This window comes from Xyrauchen texanus, chromosome 41 (assembly GCF_025860055.1).
Source record: "Xyrauchen texanus isolate HMW12.3.18 chromosome 41, RBS_HiC_50CHRs, whole genome shotgun sequence".
NCBI classification, from domain to species: Eukaryota; Metazoa; Chordata; class Actinopteri; order Cypriniformes; family Catostomidae; genus Xyrauchen; species Xyrauchen texanus.
In genome coordinates, this window is record NC_068316.1 from 34,377,798 (window position 1) to 34,397,067 (window position 19,270).

At 38.2% G+C, this 19,270-nt stretch overlaps 1 protein-coding gene across 1 annotated transcript in view; it reads right to left on the minus strand.

Annotated features, from left to right (window-relative positions):
• Positions 1 to 19,270, minus strand: part of LOC127634679 (elongation of very long chain fatty acids protein 2-like) — a 50,832-nt gene that overhangs the window by 3,630 nt on the left and 27,932 nt on the right. The window contains exons 3-7 of the mRNA XM_052114323.1: positions 13,284 to 13,471; positions 11,493 to 11,570; positions 6,430 to 6,601; positions 5,234 to 5,358; positions 4,754 to 4,888 (exon numbers count right to left, since the gene is read on the minus strand). Coding sequence (XP_051970283.1) covers positions 4,754 to 4,888; positions 5,234 to 5,358; positions 6,430 to 6,601; positions 11,493 to 11,570; positions 13,284 to 13,471 — 698 coding nt within the window. The remainder of the gene's footprint in view (positions 1 to 4,753; positions 4,889 to 5,233; positions 5,359 to 6,429; positions 6,602 to 11,492; positions 11,571 to 13,283; positions 13,472 to 19,270) is intronic.

Sequence of the window (19,270 nt, forward strand, 5' to 3'; positions counted from 1 at the left end):
CACTGCTGCAGCGTTCAATACAATGTTATAAATGTAATGTTTTGTGACGATACAGCGTTACTCGCTGGAAAATGTAGCTTGTTAATGGAAAAGCTACACTATTGTGAAAATGGCTGTACTACTGTCGCGCTACTGAAATCTTCCTTTTCAAGCTGCTCATTTCAATTCCACGTCATAGCTGATGCTATGGGGTTATCTCCACAGGTATAACTGATCTTTGAACTTTAAAATCACGCCAATTTTAAATATCTTATATATTGCTAACTTGAAGGAGAAAATCTTCGTTCTGTACACGGCATTAGATTCTCAACCTTGGATTTGCCAATGGACACTTGGACACTTTGCCAATGTGACTGCACTGCCACCATGTCCTGCGTGTATTTGAGAAAGTTTGTAACAATGATGCCCACAAAGTTGTTTCAATTTGCAAAGATATAGGCTCACTTGCTGTTTGTTTTCATCCACAACTTTGTTGTTTATTGGAGAATGGAGTCATTTTATATATATATATATATATATATATATATATATATATATATATATATATATACAGTGAGGAAAATAAGTATTTGAACACCCTGCTATTTTGCAAGTTCTCCCACTTGGAAATCACGGAGGGGTCTGAAATTGTCATCGTAGGTGCATGTCCACTGTGAGAGACATAATCTAAAAAAAAATCCAGAAATCACAATGTATGATTTTTTAACTATTTATTTGCATGATACAGCTGCAAATAAGTATTTGAACACCTGTCTATCATCTAGAATTCTGACCCTCAAAGACCTGTTAGTCTGCCTTTAAAATGTCCAGCTCCACTCCATTTATTATCCTAAATTAGATGCACCTGTTTGAGGTCGTTAGCTGCATAAAGACACCTGTCCACCCCATACAATCAGTAAGAATCCAACTACTAACATGGCCAAGACCAAAGAGCTGTCCAAAGACACTAGAGACAAAATTGTACACCTCCACAAGGCTGGAAAGGGCTACGGGGAAATTGCCAAGCAGCTTAGTGAAAAAAGGTCCACTGTTGAAGCAATCATTAGAAAATGGAAGAAGCTAAACATGACTGTCAATCTCCCTCGGACTGGGGCTCCATGCAAGATCTCACCTCGTGGGGTCTCAATGATCCTAAGAAAGGTGAGAAATCAGCCCAGAACTACACGGGAGGAGCTGGTCAATGACCTGAAAAGAGCTGGGACCACCGTTTCCAAGGTTACTGTTGGTAATACACTAAGACGTCATGGTTTGAAATCATGCATGGCACGGAAGGTTCCTCTGCTTAAACCAGCACATGTCAAGGCCCGTCTTAAGTTTGCCAATGACCATTTGGATGATCCAGAGGAGTCATGGGAGAAAGTCATGTGGTCAGATGAGACCAAAATAGAACTTTTTGGTCATAATTCCACTAACCGTGTTTGGAGGAAGAAGAATGATGAGTACCATCCCAAGAACACCATCCCTACTGTGAAGCATGGGGGTGGTAGCATCATGCTTTGGGGGTGTTTTTCTGCACATGGGACAGGGCGACTGCACTGTATTAAGGAGAGGATGACCGGGGCCATGTATTGCGAGATTTTGGGGAACAACCTCCTTCCCTCAGTTAGAGCATTGAAGATGGGTCGAGGCTGGGTCTTCCAACATGACAATGACCCGAAGCACACAGCCAGGATAACCAAGGAGTGGCTCTGTAAGAAGCATATCAAGGTTCTGGCGTGGCCTAGCCAGTCTCCAGACCTAAACCCAGTAGAGAATCTTTGGAGGGAGCACAAACTCCGTGTTTCTCAGCGACAGCCCAGAAACCTGACTGATCTAGAGAAGATCTGTGTGGAGGAGTGGGCCAAAATCCCTCCTGCAGTGTGTGTCAAACCTGGTGAAAAACTACAGGAAACGTTTGACCTCTGTAATTGCAAACAAAGGCTACTGTACCAAATATTAACATTGATTTTCTCAGGTGTTCAAATACTTATTTGCAGCTGTATCATACAAATAAATAGTTAAAAAATCATACATTGTGATTTCTGGATTTTTTTTTAGATTATGTCTCTCACAGTGGACATACACCTACGATGACAATTTCAGACCCCTCCATGATTTCTAAGTGGGAGAACTTGCAAAATAGCAGGGTGTTCAAATACTTATTTTCTTCACTGTATATATATATATATATATATATATATATATATATATATATATATATATATATATTATATATATATAATTTTGTTTTTTTCTTAATCCCCTACAATCTTGTTGGCAAGTCTTTGTCTGGAAGATTGGACAAAATTTGTAGGTGTAGCAAAAATTATTCTGATTTAAATAAATGATGGTATAAACATAAGTGCAATTTTGAACTTTTGTGGCACTAGAGGAATTATCAGACCCTCCGCAATCAGTGTGGTAAATACTTTTTATCACACAGTTGTATGGGCTGCCAAAGAATACAAGCCAGAATAATAATCCAATATAAAATATTAACACATTCAATAGGTACTTGTGCAGCTTTAGTGTTTGAATCCTCATAACCCCTGTGAAAATTGCCCTTGTGAAAATTCTTGTACATTTTATATTGTACATCAGAAATAATGCTGCATTTTATTTAACCCGTAAAGTCTGATTTTCCGACTTCGGCACTTGAAGTAGGAAACTCTGATTTCGCTGAGATGTAGGCGTGTGTGATGTTGCACAAACATGTCAGCACCCAGAGAGCTATACAAAGTAATTGATAAACATTCTCTTTTATTAAAGCAATATCACACTCAGCACTTTTGCTCATATGCTGTATGGCCCTACATTAGCACGGCTGTGATTCTGCCACAGGCACGGGGCCACACAGCACAATTGCAAGTATAGTGTTGGTTATATACAACAGTTCAACGAAAAAGTAAATAAAACAAGGAAAAACTAAGGACTGTCACAAAAAAATGGCCTTTGTTCATGGAACTACTTAAGCCATAGATCAGAATCTGCCATTGCTTGTTCAAAAGATGCACCCCCAATCCTCCTCAATTTCACTTTAGAACTAGTAACAATGGCTTGGGCATATTTCTAATAAGTAATTGGAGAAACAAGTGTGTGCGTGTGTGAGAGAGAGAGAGAGAGAGAGAGAGAGAGAGAAAGCGACTGTGCAATTACCTGTGTCTGTCACGCCTCCTAAGCAGAAATGAACCGTAAAGCTATAGCTGTTTAAGTCTTCCTCATCTTTACTGTTATTCAGCTTGCAGTATAATGTCATTTTGGTCAAATGCATCCTATTTTCTCTGTGTAAAATATGGCCATCCTAGCAGGGTCCTCCCTGAGTATTCTCTCCTCCGCCATGTTGAATGTTTACTTGAATATGTTCACCTGTGATGAGACTTGATGCTGAAGCTGTTAGTTTAACTGTATTTCCGTAGTCTAGTAGTAGTACTAGAGATTATGGATTTAGAGGCAATTGCAAATGACTTAAAAGAAACAGCTTGCTGACTCAAATGAACATCATCTCATCTCGCTCATAACATACACAAAAGGTCTTTTGTCACCAAATCTTTAATGGCACAGGGATAAATGAAGAGAGACTAACCTAGAGCTCTTACACTAGTTTAGAATGCCATGAACACAAGCGGAGTGATACTAACAGTAAAGTGTCTGAGACATCAGCACTCATGGAAAGTCTCTTGTCCAATCAGATTCGAGGACCAGAACTAACTGTTGTGTATTAAATGATATTGATAATGAGTCAAAGTGCCTACATTACATGACATTAAAACTTGTTTAAAAAAACACCTGCAACCGAAACCGGTACAGAAACAACAAAATACAAACAAAAATACAGAAACCGGTGTATGGAATTAAACTCTCATTAGATAATCGTAAACCTGTAGCACAAATGCTAGAGCTGCAGCACTGTTTATCAATTGGGTTGCTAGGGGATGTCTCTAGTGACAGTAAAACCCCTGCTAAGTTAATGGGAGCATTGCCCATCATCATCATCTGGAATCTGGCAATGGAATACATTTATGGTCTGAGATCAGGGATATCAAGTAGGAATATCCCAATTCCGACTTGAATGGAACATAGCATAACTAATCTGGGCCCGCATTCACAAGGATTTTTATCTTAAAAATAGGAGTTCTCCAAAAAGTTCCTAGCTAAGAGTTTTTGTTTAAAATCTATTTACAAAACTGCTAAGAGCAATTTTAAGGTAATAGTAAAGGCAGAGTTAACCTCATTGCTATGGGTAACTTCACATTTTATGAAAATTGCCTTTCGGTAATTTCTATAAAATATTTTAATGTAGACAGAGAACCGCTACTTGTCTGCAGATTCATTATAGATAGACAGCTGGAAATACATGCACACACAGTCCTCAGGACAACTTCTAAATTGTCGTGAGTTTAGGAGCTACTTTTAGAATTAAAATACTCCATGAAATAAGATTTATGAGTCCTAAAATTAGGAGTAACACCCTTCATTTTTAAGAGTTGCTCCAAAATTTTCGAGTAGGAGCTATTTTTAGCCATAAGATTTTTTTCTGAATAAGAGACTTGTTCCAAAATCTTCAGAATTTCCTCAGTTTTGTGTTTATTTTTCTATTTTGTTTCTCTTTTTATTTCTTTTTTCGTCTCAAAAGTGTTTTACACTTTTTCTAACACTTTAACTTTAATAAAACTGCTTTTATATATCCTTGTTTCAAAGAGGAAACTGCATGAAACGGACTACATGACATTTAAATAAATTCAAAATGTGAAAACTAACAATGTGCATTACTCACCTTCATGTAGAAGTTGACAAACAGGAGGACGAGTGTGACCATATAGGAGGTTTGAAATTTCAGACAGCCTAGAGGGAAACCACAAGGAACGACCCATGCACTTACGGTGTGCGTTATAGTCAAAACAAACTGAACCTGAAAGACAAAAGAGAAAATTAAACACAATCCTCTTTTAAAAAGTTGGATTCTACATAATAGAATCCAACTAAAGTAGAATATAATAGAAAATATTGAAATAAAACATAATACAAAAGAAGGGAATTGAATAGAACTGAATACAACAGAATTAGAAATAATTAAAAGAGCAGGATAGAATTGAACAGAATATAACAGAACACAAGATACAGTAGCAACATCGAACAGAAATGGATAAAGCAGAACAAAATAGAGCACAGTAATAATAAGGTGCAATGAGGAGTGTAGCGTGTTCTGAAGATGGTAAACGTGCATTGTAGTTGGATACAGAGTTTGTGCACTAACCAGCTGAGCCTGTGTGAGGTAGCGTTTCCACCACAGATATTTGTGCATGGATGGGATGGCTGACAGACCGTAGTAAGAATACATGAGGATGTGAATGAAACTGTTTAGCGTCGGCCCAAAGAAACCTGGACAAACATGTTGCATCATGTCACAAACCATCATGCCATCTGTTTACATGCTTGTTTATACAGTGGGTTCCAAAAGACATTGAGTTTTTTTTTTCTGCTTCATATTATCCTGGAACTAAAAGTTGTCTTAAAATGAAGAAATTTTAAATTCTGTACTATTTCTAGATCACTAATCAAATATAAGCAAATTTGTGACATGTTAACTCCTTTGTACTAAAGGTCACATTTCCTTCTATTGATGCATACCATTTTAGAAACATTACATGTTTAATTTTGTGGTTACTATGATTTTACTACAAAATATCACGGTGATACTATGGTTGCTGTAGTAACACCATGATTAATTTAGTAAGAGAAGGTTATGTTTACTGTGGAGGATGATTTAATGCTCATTGCAATGAATAATCAACCTATGGGGACTAGTTCTTTTCAATTAGTTCTTCCCACTTAGACTTTGGGAAACATTTAATGTTGATTTTGTGCTATTTTAGTGCAATAATATTATGTTTTATAAGCTTTTTCCAAACAAAGCCTTCCAATGTTACACATTGTTTTCTTTCCTAAGAATGGACTTTATGCATTTTCACAGAAAAAGTATATACAGTCAAATTTAAGCACTTTCAAAATCTGTGATTTGACATTTTGTTGCCTAGTTATGGTTATGGTCATGTAAGCCAGATCTGTGCAGATGCTGTGCAAATCTGCTGAGATTTGGCTTAGCTAAAAAAAATTCAGGTTGCAGCCACCGATGTTGTCTGTCTGAGAGATGGTTTGCCTAGTCCTTAATGCAATTTTTACTCTCATAATCTGCCAAATTGCAAGTTAACATCGCCATGGTAATATTAATGGGTGTTAATTTCAAACCCTTTAATATCAATCTGAACTACTAGTGTAATGCCATCTACACTATTAGTAGTAGTCATTGACTGATGTAACATTATTACATTGGCTATTTTGGAAACATCATCTTAAAACAGACCTTCTGCTGTAAACCACTATTCCTCATGGCAGTACTGTCCATGACCTTTCCCCTGCTGTAAGTGTGTCCTATAGAATAGATGGACTTACTCTGTCCACAGGGTATCCAGTTGAGAACACACCACCAGATGTTGAACATAGATGTGTGATGATACACATGTAGGAAACTGATCTGGCTGTTTTTCTTCCTCAGCACAATGAAGATGGTGTCAAGGAATTCAATCAGCTTGGAGAAATAGTACCACCACAGGACTTTTGCTACCTATCCATTTACAAACATGTTAATTTTCCAATTTCAATGTAATAGATAGTATGACACAATGACTTAATGCCTACAGTAGTTTTAATTTAACTGACCATGAACTACTGTTTCATATTCATTACTTCCAACTGTGCATTTAGAGGTATAATAAATCGTCAAGGCATATCTGTTAAAATTAATAGACAACATTAACTTTTTAAGGTGTAAGTTAAATTCAGTGAGTGGCATACAGTTATCATCTAAGAAATAGAAAATTGATAAATAAAAAAAAAACTTTAACTTTAGTAAACAAGAGTTTCTTGTTGAGGAAATTACTGGAAGGAAAAAGTTCTCCATAGGAAGCTTGATAATTATATCACATCAGAAAGTAAGATGCAGGTAAATGGGAAAGGGTTACAGAGGCTGTCTCCGCTGTGCCCAACTCCAATAGGGATGTGGATGGGGGGTGAAAAAGAAAGTCAGCTTTCTAATGTTATAATTATTATGTGTCTATTTACATGGTTTACAAGCTGGAAATAATAATATATTTAAACACAAAACAGTTAAAAATATTTTTCAGTCTAAAATAAAATTTCTACGTAAACGGCCCAAATACGACGATATTTAAGAAAAAAAAATGCAAGAATTTGAATGCTGTTTAAGTTTTTCTTAAGAACAATCTTTCTTTAGAAGTTTAATTGGGAATACAAAATATAATAACTCTCCTCAAGTCTCAGTTGCCTCTGCTTCTGAGACAGTCAATCCGAACATCTCATCATGTGGCTCATTGTGCATGACACCGTGGAGAGACACAGCATGTGGAGGCTCATGCTACTCTCAGTGATCCACGTACATCTTACCATGCACCCCATTGAGAGCAAGAACCCCTAAATTGCAACCACGAGGAGGTTACCCCATGTGACTCTACCCTCCCTAGCAACCGGGACAATTTGGTTGCTTAGGAGATTTGGCTGGAGTCACTCGGCACACCCTGGATTCGAACTCGCGACTCCAGATTGGTAGTCAGCGTTAATACTCGCTGAGCTACCAAGGCCCCCCTGCCCTAATTTTAATGATCTTACAAGAGAGTAAAAAAATTATCATCTAATGCAAATTGTCTTAATATAATTTATTTTATTCATGCATGATAATAGGTGCATGTAAAAGGGCTAGAAATAGCATTTTAGCTTAGCTTAAAGCTAAGACTCCAGGGTGGTAGTCAGTGTCAATACTCACTGAGCTACCCAGGCCCGAATACAAAATATTCGTAACTTTTTTCTTAAGTTACAAACTAAAAATAAAATGGTTGTTAAGAAGAAATTTCTTCTGCCTTTTCGTGAAGTCCCTGGTGCATGTAGTCCCAAAGTACCCAACCTGAATGCTGCCATCTTTGGACATTTTATTAGCCAATTACATGAGCCATAAACGTTACGCAATATTACGCACTTTTCTGCAGACCGGTAATAAATATAAGTCTTTCAAGCTGTTAAATGCCCTCCAAAAAACTACACATTTCACTAGTGAATCATCAAACTAATATATTATAAATTGTATTTTAGGTTATGTATAAACCTGTTTTTTTTTATGTCTAAACCCAAAAGTCCCTAAAATAATTGTTTCCTGTAATTTCAGAATCTCTTCTTAATATTATTATTATTATGGTTAATTAATGTCCCTAGAAACAACGAACTGACTAGTCGATTATGACAATTGGTAGTTTTGCACATCCCTAAATCCAACCAGCACTGAGGAGAATCGCAACATTACAAACTTTAATTTGAAGCAAAAAAGTATTTAACGCCAGACAAAATGACAAAGTTACAAGACTGTGTATTTAACATCTTTAATGAGGAAATGAACTACAATCCCATGAAGCACCGTAAATGACGTCATCTAATTAAAACTACAGGAAAAGGGGGGCCTGGGTAGCTCATCGAGTATTGATGCTGACTACCACGCCTGGAGTCATGAGTTCGAATCCAGTATGTGCTGAGTGACTCCAGCCAGGTCTCAATCAAATTGGCCAGATGCTAGGGAGGGTAGAGTCACATGGGATAACCTCCTCATGGTTGTGATTATTGGATCTCGCTCTCAATGGGGCGTGTGGTAAGTTGTGAGTGTAGCATGAGCCTCCACATGCAGAGTCTCCGCAGTGTCATGCACAAAGAGCCATGTGATAAGATGTGCGGATTGACTGTCTCAGAAGTGGAGGGAACTGAGACTTGTCCAAGTAGTGGAAATTGGCCATTCCAAATAGGGGAGAAAAGGTGTTAAAAAATAAATAAACTACAGAAAATTATAAGAATATTAATTTGTTGGTTATAAATATAGAAACAATAGATTTTGATTTGATTGCAAAATATTCAGATGTGTGTGTGTGTGTGTGTGTATATATATATATATATGTGTGTGTGTATGTATGTATGTATGTATGTGTATATATACAGTGAGGAAAATAAGTATTTGAACCCCCTGCTATTTTGCAAGTTCTCCCACTTAGAAATCATGGAGGGTCTGAAATTGTCATCGTAGGTGCATGTCCACTGTGAGAGACATAATCTAAATAAAAAAAATCCAGAAATCACAATGTATGATTTTTTAACTATTTATTTGTATGATACAGCTGCAAATAAGTATTTGAACACCTGAGAAAATCAATGTTAATATTTGGTACAGTAGCCTTTGTTTGCAATTACAGAGGTCAACCGTTTCCTGTAGTTTTTCACCAGGTTTGCACACACTGCAGGAGGGATTTTGGCCCACTCCTCCACACAGATCTTCTCTAGATCAGTCAGGTTTCTGGGCTGTCGCTGAGAAACACGGAGTTTGAGCTCCCTCCAAAGATTCTCTATTGGATTTAGGTCTGGAGACTGGCTAGGCCACGCCAGAACCTTGATATGCTTCTTACAGAGCCACTCCTTGGTTATCCTGGCTGTGTGCTTCGGGTCATTGTCATGTTGGAAGACCCAGCCTCGACCCATCTTCAATGCTCTAACTGAGGGAAGGAGGTTGTTCCCCAAAATCTCGCAATACATGGCCCCGGTCATCTTCTCCTTAATACAGTGCAGTCGCCCTGTCCCATGTGCAGAAAAACACCTCCAAAGCATGATGCTACCACCCCCATGCTTCACAGTAGGGATGGTGTTCTTGGGATGGTACTCATCATTCTTCTTCCTCCAAACACGGTTAGTGGACTAGAGATGACTCCACTGGATCATCCAAATGGTCATTGGCAAACTTAAGACGGGCCTTGACATGTGCTGGTTTAAGCAGGGGAACCTTCCGTGCCATGCATGATTTCAAACCATGACGTCTTAGTGTATTACCAACAGTAACCTTGGAAACGGTGGTCCCAGCTCTTTTCAGGTCATTGGCCAGCTCCTCCCGCGTAGTTCTGGGCTGAATTCTCACCTTTCTTAGGATAATTGAGACCCCACGAGGTGAGATCTTGCATGGAGCCCCAGTCCGAGGGAGATTGACAGTCATGTTTAGCTTCTTCCATTTTCTAATGATTGCTCCAACAGTGGACCTTTTTTCACCAAGCTGCTTGGCAATTTCCCCGTAGCCCTTTCCAGCCTTGTGGAGGTGTACAATTTTGTCTCTAGTGTCTTTGGACAGCTCTTTGGTCTTGGCCATGTTAGTAGTTGGATTCTTACTGATTGTATGGGGTGGACAGGTGTCTTTATGCAGCTAACGACCTCAAACAGGTGCATCTAATTTAGGATAATAAATGGAGTGGAGGTGGACATTTTAAAGGCAGACTAACAGGTCTTTGAGGGTCAGAATTCTAGCTGATAGACAGGTGTTCAAATACTTATTTGCAGTTGTATCATACAAATAAATAGTTAAAAAATCATATGTCTCTCACAGTGGACATGCACCTACGATGTCAATTTCAGACCCCTCCATGATTTCCAAGTGGGAGAACTTGCAAAATAGCGGGGTGTTCAAATACTTATTTTCCTCACTGTATATGTACACACACACACACACACACACATATATATATATAATATTATATAATATTTAAAGATAACTATGTATAATTATATATTGATATAAATGTGTATAATCTTTATATATTGAATTATTGTTATATGAGGGGCTTTCTCAGCAAATATTTGTATATGCCATTAATCACGATTAATTAATCGGGACACCATGTAATTAATTTGATTAAAAAATGTAATCGATTGATAGCCCTAATATATATATATATATATATATATATATATATATATATATATATATATATATGTAGTTTTAGGGAGAGTGAACTTATGTGTGTGATGGTAGTGGTCACTGCACAGTATTTTTGTTTGACAAGATTCTCTGATTGGTAGATTTTACCCTTTTTTTCACCCTTCCCTTTTTTTAAAAATGCAGTTGAAATAATTAAGGCTAATGGCTTAAACAGAAGCATTTACTATTGATTACACCCCTGTTGTGCTCTATTGAGATGAACAGGAATGCTAATTGATAGAGAACCCCAGTTACTCTAGACCTACAAACAATCAAATAATCACATCTTATATTTCTTCCACTTTATTTAACACTGGAAATGGAAGGTATGGTAGCACTTCTTGCATTTTTCCTTTTGATTGATCTCTAAATTCTTCTCAATTTTAAGTCAGTTTGGATAAAATTCTGTTAAATGAATAAATAAAAATTGAAATGCAAATCAGTTCTACACATTGAACTGCACACTTGGCGTACTAGGTAATCTGTGTATTACAATCATACAGAAATGTAGCGTACTGGACTTGTATTGTATGATATTCCATACATAGCCTTATTTTCTCACCTTAATTCTTTTCACCAACTGCATTTGGCATCACAAATGAGCCTAATACATGAGAAACAAGATCTGTTGGAGCAGTAGAAAAGAATGATGGTAAATACAGTCACTCACCCTAATATCTGCATCACCCGCTTCATGCAATCCCTGACACTGTAGACGATAACCTGCAGACCACACTGCTGATATCAGCTACCAACCCAGATGCACACACAGACACAAAACATTAGGTAAAAACTGCTTTAAACACACTTTACATCAACACAGCAACAGATGAGCACTTGTGTTGCTACTGGGGAGAAACAATCATGCAGTGTCCTCAACTAATATTGGCACTCTTTAATATGAGCAAAGAATCCTGAAAGGTTTTTATTGTTTATCCTTTTGATCTTTTATTCAAAATATTCACAAAAATCAAACCTGAAGTAAAATAATTGAAAGGGGTAAAAAAATCTCTTAATTAAATATTTTTCTCCAAAACATATTTGCCACAATTATTGATACCACTAGAAATTCTTATGTGTAAAATATATCTGAATTATATTCCCATTCAAATTGGGTTTTTTTTTTAGTGCACCTGGGTGACTAGGAACATTAAATTGTTCAGCCATGACTTCCTGTTTCACAGGAATAAATATGAGGTAACACACAAGCAAAATTCCTAAATTCATCCATCACAATGGGCAAGACCAAAGAATATAGTTCTGATGTGCAGCAAAAGGTTGTTGAGCTTCACAAAATGGGAAATGGCTTTAAAAAAATAGCTAAAGCATTGAAAATGCCCAATATATTCACCCTCAGGGCAATAATTAGAAGTTACAGTCAACTGGAGATATTACGAATATTACCCTGGAAGAGGATGTTTGTCTATATTGTCTCCACACACGATGAGGAGGATGGTTCAATTGGCTAAAAATTATCCAAGGATCAGTGCTGGATAATTGCAGGAATTAGTTGGGTCTTGAGGTCAGAAAGTCTCAAACTACAATCATATGTCACCTACATCACCCCAAGTTGTTAGGGAGGTTTTCAAGAAAAAAAACCCTTCTCTCATCCAACCAGTTTGCCAGACACTACTAGAACTTCAAATGGGACCAGGTTCTATGGTCAGATGAAACAAAAATAGAGCATTTTGGCTTTGGTGAGATGGGTTTGGTGTACACAGAGAGTTAGACATATAAAAACGTACCCCATGCCCATGGTTAAATATGGTGGTGGATCTTTAACATTGTGGGGCTGTTTTTATGCCAGAGGTCCTGGACATTTTGTTCAGATACATGACATCATGGACTATATCAAATACCAACAGATAAAAAATCAAAACCTGACTGCCTCTGCCAGAAAGCTTAAAATGGTCATGTTGGATCTTCCAGCAGGACAATTATCCAAAACAAACATAAAAATCAAAACAAAAATGGTTCAGTGACCACAAAATCAAGGTTCGGACATGGCCATCCTAGTCCCCTGAAATGAACCCCATAGAAAAGATGTGGGGTGAAGTGGAGAGTCCACCAGCATGGAAATCAGAATCTGAAGGATCTGGAGAGATTCTGTATGGAGGAATGGTCTCGGATACCTTGCCATGTGTTCTTCAACCTCATTTACAGCCATTATAGGAGAAGACACTGTGCAATCTTTCTGTGCCAAGATAACTGCTCTAAGTATTGAATAAAATTGTGCCAATAATTGTGCTACACATATATTTGACAACAAAAAAAAAAACTTTGTAAAACTTGCGTTGTGCTTGCAATTGTTTGATATCCATTAGATGATAGATTTTTGTGAATATTTTTAATGAAAGATAAAAGGATAAACAATAAAGACATATTTTTAACAGCCTTCTTTGCACAATATTGTGCCAATATTAGTGGAGAGCACTGTAGATTCTAATGTACGCTCTCTTACCTCAACCAGCATATAGAATGACAACATAGTGAGAGAGAAGTTGTAGAGCAGTAAGATGTTTTTTAGTGAGTATGCTGGTCTGTTTCTCATGTACTTTGGTCCCAGGTAGACTATAAGGAGGTAGACGACAGAGAGGAAGAAGGTTGGTGTGTAGGAATCCAGTAGCAGCCATCCTCTTACGCGAGTGTCTAAAACAAACACGCATTTTTATAGTAATTTATAAAGGATTTTAAGTGTTTATTATATATTATATATCAAATTCAATTATTTTCATTTAATAGGTAGTCATTTATTATATTATATGGTTTAAACTCATTAGCAAAATGGGTTAATTCCAATTAAGTGAGCGGGCATGCCATTATACGACAATCATCTACAACATTAAAACCACCAGCCTAAAATTGTGTAGGTCCCCCTCGTGGCGCCAAAACCGCGCCAACCTGCATCTCAGAATAGCATTCTGAGATGATATTCTTCTCACCACAGTTGTACAGAATGGTTATTTGAGTTACCGTAGACTTCGTCCTTTTGAACCAGTCTGGCCATTCTCTGTTGACCTCTCTCATCAACCAGGCATTTTCATCCACAGAACTGCCGCTCACTGGATGTTTTTTTTGTTTTTGGCACCATTCTGAGAAGATTCTAGAGACTGTTATGCGTGAAAATCCCCGGAGATCAGCAGTTACAGAAATACTCAGACCAGCCCGTCTGGCACCAACATTCATGCCATTCATACTGAAGCTCATGACCAGTATCTGCACGATTTTATGCACTGAACTGCTGCCACACAATTGGGTGATTAAATAATCATATGGATGATTATTTGAGTATTGGTTGGTTTGAGTATTTCTGTAACTGCTTATCTCCTGGGATTTTCACACACAACAGTCTCTAGAATTTACTCTAGAATGGTGCCAAAACAAAAAACATCCAGTGAGCGGAAGTGCTGTTGACAGAAACACCTTGTTGATGAGAGAGGTCTTAGTTAGAGATGCATGCTCCCGCAAATTGAAACAACCCAATTACACCAGTGATTACGGGTTTGACAACTCTGCGCTCCCTGGTCACAGGCAAAATTCAACTGTGTATTGTGCGTGAATGGGGAATTTTTGTCATCTATCAGTAGAATCATCTAACTATACAGTATATGCCCTCTCCACACATCGTCCGACAATGCATAGCGTATTTTTTTCCTGTGGAAGCGCACTCGCTGCAGAGAACAAAATTTGACATTCACGGCCATCGTGGGGCTACCCGATGCTGTTGACGGGATGCATGGTTGTTTCATAGCCGTCCAAAATATACCACAGTTAAATTGGCTTTGAAATACAAACAAGACTTTATTGCTAATCTTAAACATCAAACTAACTAACACATAACACTGTGGCAAGGAGGGTGTGGCCGGGCCGAGAGGATTCACGCCTGGTGCTGAGTTGCCCAATCAGCAGGAGAGAGATAAAAGGAGGAGACGGAGACACCACAGAGCAAGAGAGAGAAATGCACGCAGCAGTGTTTGTGTGTGCGCTTTTGCTATGTTTCATTTCAGTGTTTTATGTTGAACTTGAAATCTTGGTAATTGAGCTGTAAAAGAAGGATAATGGACATTGTCTGTAGAGAGAAATGTACACTTCTTGGAATCTAAAGAGGAGAACCACTGATACGTCATTGTGGCAAGGCGGGGCCGGGTCGTGATTATATACACCTGGACTCTTATCAGGCTAATTAAGCCTCCGAGAGGGATAAAGGCCGATGGCAGACGGTGGTGCGACGAGAGAGAGAGAGTTTACGGACATGTCCGTCATGTGTGTTTGTGTCTTTTAATTTATTCATTAAAATATGATTTATATTATCAAGCCGGTTCTCGCCATTTACAGTCATTTAGTCTAAATCGATTTGCAATTGGGTTACTCAAATTATATTAAAGGGACACCAGCACTTTCAGTGAAAGTTTGGAGATGTACTTGTGTTTCCTTGTGTTGCTTTGGCTCTTTGTAGAAAGTTCTGGTTGTTCCGGCTATGTTTTGGACCTCTGTTAAGATCGTGGATAGTTTGTTGCTGGAATGATGAGGAGGGGCTTTGAGGTGAGGCCTTCAGCAAGGAAGACTCACAACTCCCGTCACGTGTGCGAGTCGTAGAGCACAGAGGGAGAAGAGCTTCCTCTGAACTTTGCATTCCGAGATTTCCTGGACTCATTGTGCAAACCTGGGCAGAGCCAAAGAAGGCTAAGAGCCACAAGGGTAAGAGAGGAAGACTGGAGGAGAAAAGAGCTCGAAGAGAAGAGAGGAAGAAGAGAGAGTTTGTTGAGGATGGCTGCACCCCAAAGGTGAAATGCAGAAAGAATCTCAATGATAGTAAACATGATGTGCTTCATCATGAATGGTTACCATTCTAGTAAAATGACAAGATTAAAAAATATAATAATTAATTGGTTAGTTATAAAAGAATACCAATCAATATCCAAATTTTAAATGTTACATCAGGCTATGATCATTTGTGTAAGATAAAATATTACTATCAAAAATAGACTGTGCGTTGTGCAGTGTAGAACAAATACAGTGAAGTCTTCTGATAATGTTATAGCGCAGGAATTTGATATACTCCTCCCAGGAAGTCATGCCAAGACACTGACGATTCTAAATTGCAAATGGATTTTTGATATATCGACTGGTGTTGCCATGGCGACATGATAAAATAACATAAAAAAATGGAATAAGGAAATGTCTCTTATCTTCTGTTTGCAGAAAATTAAAAAACATCAAAATTGAGCCAAATGTTCGTCCTTGCAGGCTCATATGGATATTGTGGGACACGGTCATAGTACCACCAGCTGTCGGAAGAAAGTGTGTCACTTTTAACAGACTTTGAAGTATCCCTATTATGTTAACCTGAATTGTTTAAAAAAATTACAAATAATGTCAAGACAGTGCAGATTTTAAATTCTGAAGCAATTCTTGATATCTTAAATACTGTTGCCATGGCAATGCATTAAATGTCATCATTCATTTTTCTGCATGTTCAAATGTTTTGAGGTATGCTTGGTCATGCTTGATTTTAAAATTTTATGGTTAATAAACCTGTTTTAATTTTTATATAAAGAAAATATAAAAAATGTCAACAAAGATGTAAAAATAATAGTGTAATAATGAGTGGCAATTACTAGAAATATCCAATAGAGGGCAGCCAAGCTCCATGAATGATTCCCAAAATAACACAGAGAAGATTTTTTGTGTCCTGTCTAGAAGGGATCCCTCTTTCATACGTTATGTATATGAAGTATGTGTAAATATGTTCATCAGTTAATTATATTTATAATTTCATGTGTTAAACATCTCCAGTTCTTGAGTTGGAGTTTCTGTTTAATCTGATCTGTGTATGTTTTGATTGCCAATTCAGCGCTGGAATGTGTTATTTTGAATTTATGACAAATGTTTGTTCTGGCTGTTAAGTGTCAGCAGTTTTTTCTGCAGCACACGCTCTTTTCCAGGAAATAGAAAAGAGAAATACACTCATCTAAAGGATTATTAGGAACACCATACTAATACTGTGTTTGACCCCCTTTCGCCTTCAGAACTGCCTTAATTCTACGTGGCATTGATTCAACAAGGTGCTGAAAGCGTTCTTTAGAAATGTTGGCCCATATTGATAGGATAGCATCTTGCAGTTGATGGAGATTTGTGGGATGCACATCCAGGGCACGAAGCTCCCGTTCCACCACATCCCAAAGATGCTCTATTGGGTTGAGCTCTGGTGACTGTGGGGGCCATTTTAGTACATTGAACTCATTGTCATGTTCAAGAAACCAATTTGAAATGATTCAAGCTTTGTGACATGGTGCATTATCCTGCTGGAAGTAGCCATCAGAGGATGGCTACATGGTGGCCATAAAGGGATGGACATGGTCAGAAACAATGCTCAGGTAGGCCGTGGCATTTAAACGATGCCCAATTGGCACTAAGGGGCCTAAAGTGTGCCAAGAAAACATCCCCCACACTATTACACCACCACCACCAGCCTGCACAGTGGTAACAAGTCATGATGGATCCATGTTCTCATTCTGTTTATGCCAAATTCTGACTCTACCATCTGAATGTCTCAACAGAAGAGACTCATCAGACCAGGCAACATTTTTCCAGTCTTCAACTGTCCAATTTTGGTGAGCTCTTGCAAATTGTAGCCTCTTTTTCCTATTTGTAGTGGAGATGAGTGGTACCAGGTAGGGTCTTCTGCTGTTGTAGCCCATCCGCCTCAAGGTTGTGCGTGTTGTGGCTTCACAAATGCTTTGCTGCATACCTCGGTTGTAACGAGTGGTTATTTCAGTCAAAGTTGCTCTTCTATCAGCTTGAATCAGTCGGCCCATTCTCCTCTGACCTCTAGCATCAACAAGGCATTTTCGCCCACAGGACTACCGCATACTGGATGTTTTTCCCTTTTCACACCATTCTTTGTAAACCCTAGAAATGGTTGTGCGTGAAAATCCCAGTAACTGAGCAGATTGTGAAATACTCAGACCGGCCCGTCTGGCACCAACAACCATGCCACGCTCAAAATTGCTTAAATCACCTTTCTTTCCCATTCTGACATTCAGTTTGGAGTAAAGAGATTGTCTTGACCAGGACCACACCCCTAAATGCATTGAAGCAACTGCCATGTGATTGGTTGATTAGATAATTGCATTAATGAGAAATTGAACAGGTGTTCCTAATAATCCTTTAGGTGAGTGTATGTTCCCCATTGTGATTGCCTGCTCTGCTGTATTGTTTGTGTATGTAGAGCATGTGTTTTGTCTTTCTTTCTTTCTCTCTCTCTCTCTTAATCGCTCTCAGGTGATCTGATTGTTAATGGGGAGGACCTGCACACAGTGTGTTTCCTTCCTGTTTCATGGCTTAGTTGAGAGATGGGTATTTGTGAGCTGTGCAATCTTGATCACTGAAGTTTTCAAGCAAATTCCAGCTGCTGAAGCGGAGAGTTTGTGGTCGTCACTGTCTGAACTTCGGAGGTCGCTGGGTTTATTTATTTTTTTAAATATCGAACGGTCAATAAATGTGTCTGTGTTTCCACTACTCTCATCTCCCCGCATCTTTTATTGCATTTTAAGTGTAAAACCCATGCACTGATATTTCTTTGTATTTAGCTTTTGGGAGCCGTGAAATAATTACACAAATTTCAATTTGCGGGGGGGTGCAGTGGGCAGACTGTTCCAAAGTTTAGGCAGCAGCAGAGAAGGCCCGACAACCCTTAGTTTTACAGTGATAACGTGGGACTGTTAAGAGAAGCGGATTACTAGACCTAAGTGCCCTTTGGGGAGAGTAAGGAAACAGAAGGTCACTAATGTATTTTGGTTCGACACCAGATAAAGCCTTGAACACAAAAACAGCCATTTTAAAATCAATTCTAAACTTTACAGGAAGCCAATGTAAAGTCGCTAATATTGGAGAAATGTGATCCCTCTTTTTAGTTCCGGATAAGAAGTCTCGCTGCAGCATTTTGGACAATTTGCAGGTGAGAGATTGCAGTTTGAGGCAGGCCACAGAGTAGGGAATTACAGTAGTCCAGGCGTGATGTTATGAGAGCATGGATTACAGTCTCCAAATCTTATTTTGTTTTAATTTCGCAACCGATCTCAGATGAAAGAAACTGCCCTTTCCCACTGTACTGATTTGTTTTTCAAAATTTAGTGACGAATCAAATTTAACTCCAAGATTTCTTACATGAGGTTAAACACTGGCAGAATGTGAACCTAAATTAAAAACAGACAGAGACCTGGAGGGGCCTAAAATTTGAATTTCGCTTTTGCTTTTTTTAATTGCAAAATATTATTAGCCATCCAAGATTTTATCTCCTCAAAACAGTCGTAAAGCACGTTTATGATAACTATGATAACCAAATGATAACTACTGTCAGTTTTAGCTGGTAGATAAAATTGTGTATCGTCAGCATAGCAATGGTAGGAGATCTTATATTTCTCAAAAATGGCACCCAAGGGGAGC